We start from the raw sequence: 13,214 nt of genomic DNA, 5'->3' as shown, positions 1-13,214 counted from the left end.
TTCCTCTTAAAGCTTCCATTGTCTTTTTAACATTTAATTTGATATGGGTAGTTAAATAAAATGTAACCATAAATTTGATTTTTCCTTCCATTTTAATTCTGGGTCACATTTTCCTCCACACCCCTTCTGCAAAAAGACATTAAAATCCAGAATGCACATTTTTTAAAATGTTCTTTTTATTTGGCCTATATACATATACATACATAGACTACATACTTTAGATATGACTTGGCACAAATACAAAATCTGTGGTAAAAATAAATTCCACCCGTTAACTGTGACTTTACAGACATATGCACATGCACACAGAAAATAGACATCATACCGAAGGTACAAAACATGAAAACTTCATGGTATTTTAAATTCAGTCATCCTCCCTCACAACCAGGTGAGGAACCAGGTGACATATAATGGTGCTGTAACCACTGTCAATTTCACAATGTCAGTTATCAATTACTTAAATTTGATGGAACTTCAAGGAACGGACGCAGTCCCCTCCAGCCACTTAAGGTACAAGTAAAATGGTGAAACAAAATCAACCACAGCTGAATAAAAGCATGTTGGGTACATGTTTTTAAATAACAGAGATGAGTCAACAATATAATGTAGAATTACAGTACTAATCCCTAGTCTTACTTTTCAAAGAAGACCAACAGAAATGTCAGTACACCAGTAATCTCAGTCCCCAAAATGTTCCAATTGGCCTTCACCTCCACTGATTGAGCACTAGAAGGCTCTCCTGGTCAACAGACACTGTAGGTCAGACGCAGAGGGATTGTGTAAAATAAATTAAATCTCCTGGACTGAGGCAGGATCAAGTTCTGATGGCAATTCCACAACTCCGTCTTGTATACCCCGTATCAGTGTAATACGGCACCCTTATGACAGGCACATGCTTCCCAAAGCCTAGCGCTTGATCACCACCTGCTCAAAGGCCCCAGCTGCGACCCTGAAAGAGAACAACGTGTTATATGACAGGAAATGAGGGTGGTTATGTGATCTGGCTGCTGCTGTGGTGCATTCTTTTATAAGCAGAACGAACTGTGTTGTGAAATTGAAAGTACCGTGTGACATGTATGTAATAGATTCCTAAATAAAAACATTTTCATTTAACTATTTAGCATATGTCCAATGAATTTAGATTTGTAATAAATGCTTGCTGCGTGGCAACCACAATCCACAGTTACATAATCACACCCACCTCATATGCCGGCTTCCTAAAGCTGTACTCCCACCAGGACCAACAAACAAGCTGAGCCCCTCCTCTGTAGCAACACAAACACAAACATTAGAAATAAGACTACTGCCAATCAGTGCAAAGTCATGGTTAGAAAATGGCTCACACTTACATCTCTAGAAATGATAATAGTAAATGGCAATAGACGAATAGAGAGGGGAACGATGTTGCAAAGCTGATGAGATCTTTTGAAGAACATCAAAATACGCATTCTCTGAGTGGAGAGTCCCCCTTTTTTTTAAAACAATAAATGACTCCCCTCTTCATTAAGTCACAGGGGTTTGTAACATGGTGTGCTCAGCTACCAGTGAAGGTAAACTGCCCTTGAGGTATTCAGATAATGAAATCTAACCTCTGTAAGGCTTATTCAAATACATTTTAATATTCAGGCTGCTAAATATGGTTCAAATTTATGATTTGCCATCATAAACATCTAATTGTCATTCAGCGTTTGAAGGATGCCGTTGCATTGTTGCATTGCAACACCTCGAAGTAATTTGATCCAATCAGCAGGAGTGTAGGTAACTTTCCAAGTCAGCCTTCAGTGCACTAAGTCACGGATTAGGTGTACACACCCTCTGCACTGGAGTCCAAGACGCCAGGGCTGAAGTCCTGGCTCTGCAGGATTTTCTCTATTACGTCATCAGCATCCACCCTGGTGGCATCGACTCTTTTGAGCTGATTCTCCACCGAGTTCTGCTTTACTGGATGTCTAATGGAGAAACAGAAACAAGGTGAAACATTATACAGGTGTGCGTTATATGGGAAAGAAAATACATGAGACCATATATTTAGTGGAAAATAGAAACAGTCTGATCCCGAGGTTTGTTTATATAACAGGGTCATTGCACACAAAGGTCGAAACCAGCATAGAAAATGTGTTGAAAGTAAAAGGTGAGAAGAAAGGAAGAAAATAAAAACATTACCTTGAAACTTTAGCGGGGGTGGAGGCGTGGTCAGGTGAATTGGAACAGGTAGCGGAGGCTGGCAGAGTGGTCCTGCTCTCCTGCTCTCGCTGATCACTGGTTTCCAGAATGCTGCCGATGCCTGTGGAGGCAGAACCTCCTGACTCGCTCCTCCGATGGCATAGGTCTGTTAAACTGGAGTGATTCGAGCTGTAACCTGCAGAACAGGAAAGGGAGAAAGAAAACATTCAGGTTATGCTTATGTTTTCTGTAGCTGGCGTGGTGGTAATGGTGCTTGTTTGAAGGGAATAAATGTGTGTCTATGTGTTAGGTACCTGAGATTTTTGACTGTTGACTGGCATGGCTGGCTGTTCTGGAGTGACCAGACGCTACCAGGTCATCTGGGACTGATACGGACGTTGCTGGAGTCTCTAAACGAAAAAACAACACACATTTTGAAATCACAAGTTTTGCTGTGAACATTTTGTAAATATGCAAACACAGCTAAAAAAAAAACCTCTTCTTTGAAGGTAAAACCCTTGAGGATTCAATTCGTGTTAGTTTCTTTATGATGCTATTCATTCTGAGGCTTCCAAAATGAAAACACTGATGATGATTTTCAGTATGTTACTGTTGACTCCTGAATAATCATGGCACCTCATGAAGAACGGTTCTTTGTAGAACTCTGTCAAAACTACTTGTGTACAACAAATCTGCTGCTTTTGGCAATAATTGAGAAACTTAAAATAAAATCTTGCCATCGTAAGGAACAGCAAAGTCTTTTGAGCCTCAGAGTCTGTATGTACGTACCGGTGAGTGAATGGGATATGGACATGTCTCCTCCCTTTCTGTCCTCAAGGAGACACTCTGCTTCAGCCTGTGGGATTCCCAGAGTCATGGCTGTAGATGGGGGACTAAAGCGAACACAGGAAAAAGTGATGTTACTGAGTTTTTTTAAAGTATCAGAGTGATGTTGGAAAAGAGCTCCTTCAACTGCCCTGCTCTTATCATAAACACAAAAATGTGGACTCTAACCCGATTAGACTTCGTGGTATGCACTGTTATTCTCGTGGACACAGCATTGTATGCTGCTATCATGGGATTGACTCCTATAAACATCTACTTGTGCCAACCAAATCATTTAAAAGAGGCTATAATTACATAAAACCTCTACACACAGGGACTCTGACGTCATTATTTTGACTATTAGACCAGTTATGTCCAACATAAATACTTAAATTGAATGGTTTATGTAGAAACTATATTCAGATATGTTTATGCTTGCCGTTATCGGGGAATATGATGTGTGTTTGTTTGTCAGTGTTCATACATTTCCACCCATTTTTGATACAGCCTCAGTTTTCTTGTGATATATTGCAGCTCTACTGGTGAATATATGGCACAAAATACAGTTTATTCAAATACAAAACTCTGCATTTTGTTCTGATCCACAGTCAAAAAGGGGATGAGCCTAGAACTGCAGTAACACTGGGATGTTGTTGTTTGCAGTCGTCAAACATACACTTTACATGTAGAAATACTGTGTAATAGCTGATCAGCAAGCAAACGTCAAAGCAAACACTCTCCTTGAGCAAGTTATACATGAGTTCAAAATGGATAAATAATAAGTCTATTGAAAATAGAAGGGCAATCACTTTAAGCAGCTCCCGGAAGTTAACACAGGAAACATGACCTCTCTGCTACTGTGATGTTAAACAAAGGAAAGAGGGCAGAGAGGCAGACAAATAGAGTCAGACAAAGAGTTAAGAAAGAAAAAAAGAAAAGAGCCTCATCTTGTTTCTTCACACACAATGAGTAACACTGTGGGATGAATGACTCGGCGATCATTGAGTTTACACTTTAGATATCTCCTAGGCAGCAGCGTGTGTGTCGTTACACTAAAAGGGAGTTGGCACGTGACAATGTACTGGGAAAGACTTGCGGTGGCTGAAAAAAGTTGCAAACGGTGCAGGCTGTGGCAGGAGTGTGTTGTTTCATCACATCCTCAGTGACAAACTGCTCTACATAAAGCGCCTAACAAAAGAGACGACACAACCGCTGGGCTGAGCGGATCACACTGCAGTTGTTGCTCACTACCGAGGTTGGGCAGATTAATGTCTGGGTGAGGCGTTATTAGCCCTCAGATAAAACTCTGATACAATCTCCGCTGCCATACGTCATAACTTCAAACTCTATGAGGACTTTGTAATGTCAGACAAGCGAGTCTTCAGTCGAGTGACAGACAGGGTGTGATGAGAACACTTTCCACTGTGGTTAGATGCAGATGTGTGTAAGTGGGGGACATTCTTCCGCTACAACCACAGCTTAGCATTTTGTAGTTGACTAAACTTAAACACAACAGACAAGTCAGTATTTCCGTAGTTACAACTTTAAAATCAAATTGATATTCAGACTTGCACAACTGAACAAGGGAAAAAATGAGCTCTTACGTTTTAAAACAGGGGTCTTCAGACATAAGTTGTGTGGTGATGACAACCTGTAACAGATTAAAAAAAAGAGGTAAAGTAATGTAGGTTTTAGGCTGACAAGAGGCAGAAAAAAGCTGCAATGTTCCAGTGTAGCGTGGTTTAATGGGGTTTCTATCAACTGAGGTTTAAAATGACATTTTGTGCAATGTAAGCCCATTGTAGCCCCAGGAAGAATCAGCATATTTAAGATGCATTCCCAAGGCCCAGGTAGTTTGTAGATCACATGTGTGGCAGCAATTGTCAGCGCGTTCAACCTTTCCATCGATGACATAAATCCAACATTTTCAGGAGTGTCTACTGCTGCTGAAGAACTGGTTACATCATTTAGAGCAGCATAGCTTTGCAACAATAGGTTGTAGGCTTATCTTTGCTCTGCTAAAATGTGTGTTACTTGTACAGACGTGTAGGTAAACATTATTTCACCGTACCAAAACATTGCCAGTGTGGCAGAGACTCCTAACGGCATTTACAACTTAAGGTATTGTGGAGCTATGCGTTAAAACAATACCACACCTTCAGAATTGAGTTGTCCTGCCTGGTGTTTTTGGTGTCGTATCCCTCTAGGAGACACCGTCGCGTAATGCTGCCGGACCCGGCAAACTCAGACAAGTTCAAGTCAGCAAAGCCCAGCTGCAGAGGGATATTAGAGATCAAGCCATTAGAACCATCTGGCAGTAGGTTTATCTCCGTCAAAGTGCCAGCATTGACATGCATGTGTACATAAAGCATCATCCTATGACAATGTGGTGTTATAGAACTATCTACATTTGAAGAAATCCAGCACAGATAAGGTTTTTGGAAACACACCACATGTGTCTAAAGAGGAGGTATTCAATCCTTGAGAAATCAGAATACTTGAACTCATCTTTAAAGTTCATGATTAACATAGCGTAGGTTGTGATTTACAGAATTTTCAATCAGTAACTAAAGACGGAAACTAGAAATAAAAACAGTCTTGGTTAACAGACTCACCTTACTGAGACGTTATCTAAGGACACTTGGAGGCCGACTGTTATCACATATCACTTATGATAAGACTGTTCTAATGGATATCTGGCACTTAAGTATCTATGTTTACAACAGCATGCCAGTCTACAGACGGGAGAACAGAAGTATTACCTTTGCAAAAGTTTTTCCACCCTTCAATTCCTTAAAATGACAAAAACACAAAAATCAGTGAGGTCACAATTACCCGTTTCATTACTATCTCACAAACCATTTTCATTCAAACTTTACTCCTGTCTGCACAAAGCATCTGTGACACGATTACAAATTAACAGTGCTCTGACCTTAACTACAGAAGCCTTTTGAGCACATTCAAGTCTCAGTTAACTATCTGGACTCTGCTATGGAACATTTCTAATGCGCATTTTTGCAGTGTCAACAAAATCGAGCTTGATGGCAGAAAAGAAAGCGTCCTGTACCTTGCGCACGGACACCCGGCAAAAACAGGGGTCCAGTACACCTGTCCCAGCATTGGCACTCATCTTAACATTGAACGAGAATCTCTTCCTCCAGTGGACACAGTTGGCTTGGACTGGATTCCTGTGAGAGAAGCACATTTAAAAACACTTCTTCACAGAGAAACAACAACATGCAGGTATACTGAACACTGAAAGAGCAGATATTCATTTTAATATTGCCAGATTTATGCATAGTTTACCCACAGAGTGTCCCAGTTGCCAAATGTGTGCAACACTTCAATTCAATACTCGCTGAACTTAACATGTGAATATTTTGGAAGAAGACCCTTTGAGGCAAATTGATTTTGGCCTATATTAGTAAATTAGACTTCACAGGGTACATAGAGAATGTAGACACTGGACAGCAGCGATAAGTGATGTAGCAAAATAGGAATCTTCATACTCCCCATAAATAATACACAATACACGATTGTCAATATGATTCTGGTATTTGAAAAGGAGACAAAGTTGTGGTTGGAGCAGGATAAAACTAGGAGCAGTGTTGGTACACAGACAGTTACCATGGCAAAGTAATGAGGGTTAGCTAGGCGTTGACGTGTACGCCTGCTTTTTCCAGAGTGACTATCTACGATACAAGCACGTGTAATCACTGCCCCAGGAAGCGTGTGTGCTTCTTTGCAATGGAAAGAAAGTGCGTTCCAAGAAGAAGCTAGCTTAACCCAGAGTCGTTGATTAGCAACTGATTTCATCAACTGTGTTCCGTTACATAGGCTAACGAAATATTGTTATTGGACTCATAATATAATAACTAGCGCTACTAGCTCTTTAACCAGAGCCTCCTGGTTTGTAAGTTTCTGTCTCCTTAAACACGGGAGATAGTCTTCAACCGTTTGCTAGTTCACGATACATTGAGTTAATACACACTTCGTTTTAGCAAGTAACTAGCCTATATAAGTACAACGCTAGTTGGCTAACTAACTAACGGTTCTGTGGTGTTGCTTAACAACTAATGTTACACACAGCGTTAACTATACACGATACAACTCATGGAATGCAACAATGACGCAAAACCGAGACTACAAATGATTAACAGGTGTCGAGCGAAAACTGAACAGGGACTTAAAAGCACACGTTTCACTTAAAATCAATTTTAGCTTGCTCGAACTACCAGTGAACTGTTGCTATAAACAGCAAAAACAAGTCTTACCTCGGCGACTCCTCTGCAAAGCCTCCATCCATGAGTCTAACTTTACAGAATAAAACTCCGTTTACGAAGGGAACCGATGACAATTCTTCCAGATTGAAGTCTACCTTAAATTTAAATCTCTTTTTCTTCATAAGCATGAACGACATGATATATCCTCGACGCCGCGGGTGACCGAGGCGCAACAAGTCCCGACAGAAGTGGTAAAGGCTGACTGTTGACAACTATCCACTTTCCCCCGCTCCGTGCTGTCACCGCGGCTCGCTCAGCTGTCGCGTGGTCGTTGCGGTAGTCGTGCAGACACGATTCAAACGTCGAATCTCCTCCTTCCCACCCACTGAAAAGTAGTGTTCATGACGTGACGGAAACGTCACATTTTGATTGGACACTGTGGCTGCATGAAAACAAAAAAGAAAAGAAAAGAGGAATACCGAGGTCGAGATTGAAATGGTCGCACACGTCACGGCGGAAACTCATTCAAAGTTAGTGCCCTGACGTGACGTCACTCCCAACCGTGACCATAACATTGTGAAAGAGAAGTATATATTTCATTCAGCAGGCATGGGACAGGGAGCATATGACAACTCTGTTAATACTATGGTTCAAATCACAGCTAAATTAAACTTGTAAGTGGAAGGAATTTCCACAGACAAAATGAATAGACCATACATGTAATTGAAGGTATTCAGCAAGAACATACTAATAGTTTGTGTAAAGCTCAGGTTATTGAATATTGAATTTATGTCTAAACAGTGTTTGAAGATGTATGCAGATAATTTACTGATAAGCGAAAGTAGCAAAACCATGTCACACCAAAACAATCCCTGTTATATACACATATTACTGGGTTGCTCATACATGAACATGTTAGCAACATTTTAATGGTGAAGAGGTTGAGGTGGGGCAAATTGTATCCAGTATATATACTGGGTTTAATTATAACAATGCACAGAGGTGGAATTAAACTACATTTACTCAAGTAGTGAGGTTAAGAGCAGAAGAGGGAAAGACAAATCATGGAATGTGCTAGTACATTACAGATATACACTAACTCCCAAAATTGGCTACCAAGCTGAACAAACAGACAGCAGTAGTACCAAATGAAACAGTCGGATATGTTGGGGGGCACAGAGATGTCGCACACAGGGCCCCTGACCCCCTTTCCATGTGTGGGCCACCTTTTTGTGCGGAGGAACTCCGCCCTCTAGTGGCGACCAGCGATACTGCGCTGCAGGGAAAACAGTTATTTCCTGCACTGACACGTCGTGCCAGATGAGGAGATTACGTTACTTTCGTACGATATAATACACCATGACATATCACATGGAGCAAGGGCGAAAAAAGACAGATGGGGAAATTTACCAGACGCATACACCGGATTTAGCACGCGGTTAATCCGGGGGATATTTATTTCACCACTTTTCTATTTTACCACCTTTCCTGCTCTTCCGTAGAAAAAACGTCGAGTGGCGACGTAGCCTTCGCTGCTCCGCCTTCCTTGCTCCGCCCTCGATAGCTGCAGTTCGCCTGAAAGGAGGACACCTCTGCACGGGACAGTCTGCAAAATAATAAAGCAGCCTTTTTTTTCATCGCTTGCATCTGGATTTTTCGCAGTGTTTATGCATGCTTTTCAATCTGGATATGGATTAATAATCTGATCCTGATCGCAGGGCGACTCGTCTCTCGACTGCTGCTTCCCCCTCAGCCCTTACAATGTATCCGTCGTTACGGACGTTTCTACTATCAAATGCCCAGTGCTGGGACGCAGACAGCAAGAGGTCGTACCAGGACTTGTTTGAGAGGCTTGACACCAATAAAGATGGGGAAGTGGACGTTGCTGAATTACGAGCGGGCCTCAAGGCAATGGGCATATTTCGCCAGGGTGCCGCACAGGTAAAAAACAACTAACAGGGCATGGTCGGCTCGATTCCCATGTAATTCCTGACCATGTGTCAGTCTGTGTGTGTGTGTGTGTGTGTGTGTGTGTGTGTGTGTGTGTGTGTGTGTGTGTGTGTGTGTGTGTGTGTGTGTGTGTGTGTGTGTGTGTGTGGGTGTGTGTTGTTGTGTATGTGTGACTCGCCCTTATACCACCTGAAGGCAAATTGAACTACTTGTGAACCCTCTCTGCAGAAAATCGTGTCGTCTGGCGATCAGAACAAAGATGGGAGTCTCGACTTCAACGAGTTCAGCAAATATCTGAAGGAGCACGAGAAGAAGCTGCGGCTGACCTTCAAGAGTCTGGACAGAAACAACGACGGTAGGGGATGATGAGAGGAAGCTCACTGTCAACATACTTGGCACGAGCAGTGGCGGCTGGTGGATTTTTTTTTGGGTAGGGCCATCCAATCAATTTCAGCAAATAGTATAATTCAATGCAAAAAAATGTCCAACACTGACATAATAAGGAAATCTTATTCATACAATTCAGTACATTAATATATATATATATATATATATATATATATATATATATATCATAATAATATTAAGTATAATATGATATATAAATACCATATAATCATAAATATACAATATCAATATGAATATATTATAATAAAATATAAATATCATATATATATATAGTCCAATAGAACAAGATGCCCCTATGAACCTTGTTTGTTGGAGAAACACCCAATCAGTGAGGTGAGGAAACCTGCATGTTTTTATGACAGTTATTTGTAAAGGAACTTTGCTCTTCTGAGTGGCAAACCTCTCAATGACCTTCTTATTGAAGTCAGGCATGTCCCTGACAAGTTCCTTCTCCATGGAGAGCATAGCCAGAGCATTAAAACGCTCTTGTACGTTACCGTTGGCATCGAGTGGGTGGAAATGTCCGTCGTCTCGTCTGCTTGAATGGCGATAAAATCAGCGTTCTTTACTTCCTCCAGAATGTAATCCCTTACAACCGACAACATGCAGTCCAACAGCTCATTTTGTACAGTCTTCGACGTCCATTTAAAAACGCTGGCTGTCTCCAGGTGCTCCTCCAGCACACCGTCGAGGGACGCAACAAAATCCACCAGTCCCTTGAACACGCCAGGGTTGTCCGAGGAGTCAGTCTCGTCATGCCCACGCAAAGCCAACTCAAAAGCCCCACAAAACTTGACACAATCAATTATTTTTGATAAAATGTGCCGGTTTTTATCCATCTCCTCGTTCTGTTTCTTTACCGCAAGCCGGTGACCGTCGTCCAGCTGGGTAGCAAGAACACGCGAGATGAGAACTAGACACGGGCACTCCGGGAGAAAAAGACTTCCGGGAGGGCCATTCTCATCTGGCCCTCCCGGAAGTCTTTTTTAGGGCGCTGATTGGCTGAATTGTAAGTCACTCATTTATTTCTTTAATCAGTGATTGGCTAAGCTGCTTATTAGACCCGTCTTCCTTGGGCCAAATCGATCTGGCCCCAGCACGTGCACGCGCAGTAGAGCCGTGCACGGGGACAGCTGAGAGGTGCACCAGCGGAGAGGACAAGCAGGGAAAAGCAGATATCCTATTTTACAAATATTACTGGGTATATTACATAGCTCAAAAACACAAATATTGACAATTTGTATAATTTATTGATATTATTAAAAAAAATTGTTTTATAATATTATAATTTTTTTTTTTTTTTGTGGCTCAAGGTGGGTGGGGCCAGGCCCCGTGGCCCTCTATTGGCCGGCCGCCACTGGGCACGAGTAATTATGGAACAGTGGATGTTTACGAGGCTACATATCCTCTGTTTATACTGCAGTAGAGCTTTTTTTAAATGTTGTGTTCAGGGCGCATTGATGCCTCGGAGATCCAGCAGTCCCTTGAAGAGCTGGGCTTGGACATCAGCAGAGAGAATGCCCAGAAAATATTACATAGGTTTGACCTCCACTTCTTAAATGTTTCTATTTAGAGTGTTAGTGTTAGTCTGAAAGCCTTACATGGTGTGCTTATTATAACCATAGAGCATGGGGTAACAGGTGTCTGTGTGTTTCCTTAGTATGGACATTGATGGGACCATGATGGTGGACTGGAATGAGTGGAGAGAACACTTCCTTTTCTGCCCTGCTCACAACCTGGACGAGATCATACGCTACTGGAAACACTCCTCGGTACACACACACACACACACACACACACACACACACACACACACACACACACACACACACACACACACACACACATTCAAATACAGAGGCAGGCGACTGCAGTGGAATTAATCACATGATGTCAAGTCCTCTTGTGTGAGATGTTATTGATTTTCCCTGCACTCCACATTTTGTCAGCAGCTTTGAAAGATTGAACTGTCCAACATAATTAAGTCACAACAGCACACTTTGGCCCCCCCTTCAGCCTGCTCCTCCACCTCTCGGTGCAAAGATGTCATTGTCAAGATATTTGCTCCAAAACCAGGCAAAACTGCATTCACATGCCATAGATGTGACGTAAGAGTGGCTGCAGGACAAATAACTTGCAGCATAAGCCTCTGTGGGTCCCTGCAGAATTGCATTACGTTGCCACTGCACCATGTTTGTCACAGACACATTTATGCTTTTGGAAAAACATTGGATATGTTTATCGGTAGTTCTAGCTACAGGATAAGGAGGTCAGGTCAATTAATTGTTTGTTGTTTAAATAGTTAGAATTCTACGATTTCTTTGGCTTTCTCAAACAGTGTGACCTTTTTCTATGCACAAGTTGTATGAACTCTATAAGACAAGGAAACATGTGCTTTTAATGTTTTTACTTCCTGGCTGCAACCTTATGTTCAAGGTTTTGTAAAGGCTGCTCTCTCAGTGCACAACTGGTAATTTGGCAAGATTGAAAAAAAAAAACCAGTTGCTGCATCACTGTGAGAATAGGAGAAGGAGAAGTTCTTGTCGGCTTGTGATGTGTTTTTTTTTGTCGCATTGACAGCCACACACTGTCTCTATGTGACACGTGCCTTCCTGAGAGAGATACAATCTGAAAACCACAAATAATTCTGCTGTGTTATTATCATGGCCATAAACTGACACAGCACTGAGAATGTGTTTATAGCTCTAGCAGGAGCAATAATGCTAAACGGACATGTCTTTGATTTGACCAGTGCCCATGAATACAAGTGATTTGGTCAAATATATATATATATATATATATTTCACCAGGTGCTGGACATAGGTGACAGTCTTGCCATCCCAGATGAATTCACAGAGGAGGAGAAGAGCTCAGGTGTCTGGTGTAAGCAGCTTGCTGCAGGTGCAGTAGCGGGGGCCGTCTCTCGCACTGGTACTGCCCCTCTGGACAGAATGAAAGTCTTCATGCAGGTGAAAGAAACAAATGGACAACTGTATGGTTGATAACTTATGCAACTTACGTGTGCTACGAGTGAGACTGACCTGCAAACCTTTTATGTATTTGTGCTAAGGTTCATTCTTCTAAGACCAACCCGATTAGCCTGGTAGGGGGCTACAAGCGGATGCTGAAAGAGGGAGGTCTAACGTCACTGTGGAGGGGAAATGGGATCAACGTGTTGAAGATTGCACCTGAGACAGCAATCAAATTCATGGCATATGAACACGTAAGCTCTTAAATGCACATATATGGTATTTATCGCAGTTTTGTAACATTACAAATATTTGGAATAAGTGCATAATTTATTTTTGCTCCTTTTGTGTGTGTTCTGTAGTTTAAGAAGTTGTTATCCTCAGAGGGCAAGAAGATTGAGACACACAAGAGGTTCATGGCTGGCTCTATGGCCGGGGCCACAGCACAGACAGCCATCTACCCAATGGAGGTACGTCAACTTTCCACTTCGTCATTACGTTGCGCCTTGAACTTTGGCCCTCTTGAATGTGCTGTCATTGCGCCTTCGGCCACTTGAGCTGTCGTCTGTCTGTGCCCTTTCGGCTCAGTCAATGATATTTGACACGCTAAATATTTTTCTGCCATACTAAAGGTATTGGGTGGTGAAATAAAATTTTTAATATGTTTTTCCCCCAA

General features: G+C 41.9%; 2 protein-coding genes across 2 annotated transcripts in view; one reads left to right on the top strand and one right to left on the bottom strand.

The window, feature by feature from the left end:
* Positions 1-233: 233 nt before the first annotated feature.
* Positions 234-7,509, bottom strand: LOC306788667 (EEIG family member 2-like). The gene is made up of 11 exons (XM_079284269.1): positions 7,263-7,509; positions 6,056-6,176; positions 5,751-5,780; positions 5,145-5,261; positions 4,593-4,639; positions 2,953-3,056; positions 2,478-2,573; positions 2,164-2,359; positions 1,813-1,949; positions 1,202-1,265; positions 234-949 (listed from the first exon to the last, which is right to left on the bottom strand). Exons 1-11 carry the CDS (start codon positions 7,406-7,408, stop codon positions 907-909), a joined length of 1,101 nt encoding a protein of 366 aa, XP_079140395.1. The 5' UTR covers positions 7,409-7,509; the 3' UTR covers positions 234-906.
* Positions 7,510-8,798: 1,289 nt separating this feature from the next.
* LOC306788924 (mitochondrial adenyl nucleotide antiporter SLC25A24-like) overlaps positions 8,799-13,214 on the top strand; it is a 6,159-nt gene continuing 1,743 nt past the window's right edge. Inside the window, exons 1-7 of the mRNA XM_079284657.1 lie at positions 8,799-9,152; positions 9,390-9,516; positions 11,021-11,108; positions 11,230-11,341; positions 12,380-12,538; positions 12,640-12,792; positions 12,901-13,008. Coding sequence (XP_079140783.1) covers positions 8,973-9,152; positions 9,390-9,516; positions 11,021-11,108; positions 11,230-11,341; positions 12,380-12,538; positions 12,640-12,792; positions 12,901-13,008 — 927 coding nt within the window. The 5' untranslated portion in view covers positions 8,799-8,972. The remainder of the gene's footprint in view (positions 9,153-9,389; positions 9,517-11,020; positions 11,109-11,229; positions 11,342-12,379; positions 12,539-12,639; positions 12,793-12,900; positions 13,009-13,214) is intronic.

The sequence above is a fragment of the Melanostigma gelatinosum genome (assembly GCF_949748355.1).
Source record: "Melanostigma gelatinosum genome assembly, chromosome: 15".
In the NCBI taxonomy this organism is placed as follows: domain Eukaryota; kingdom Metazoa; phylum Chordata; class Actinopteri; order Perciformes; family Zoarcidae; genus Melanostigma; species Melanostigma gelatinosum.
Note: the sequence above shows the minus strand (reverse complement) of the source record. Positions and strands in the feature narration are given on the sequence as shown.

Excerpts from the sequence above, each read along its gene's own strand:
- LOC306788667 (XM_079284269.1), bottom strand. The coding sequence starts at position 7,408 with ATGTCGTTCATGCTTATGAAGAAAAAGAGATTTAAATTTAAGGTAGAC. Across the intron at positions 3,057-4,592 it reads GAAGACCCCTGTTTTAAAAC|TCCCCCATCTACAGCCATGA; the intron begins GTAAGAGCTCAT and ends TGTTCGCTTTAG. Across the intron at positions 950-1,201 it reads TTAGGAAGCCGGCATATGAG|GGTCGCAGCTGGGGCCTTTG; the intron begins GTGGGTGTGATT and ends GTTCTCTTTCAG.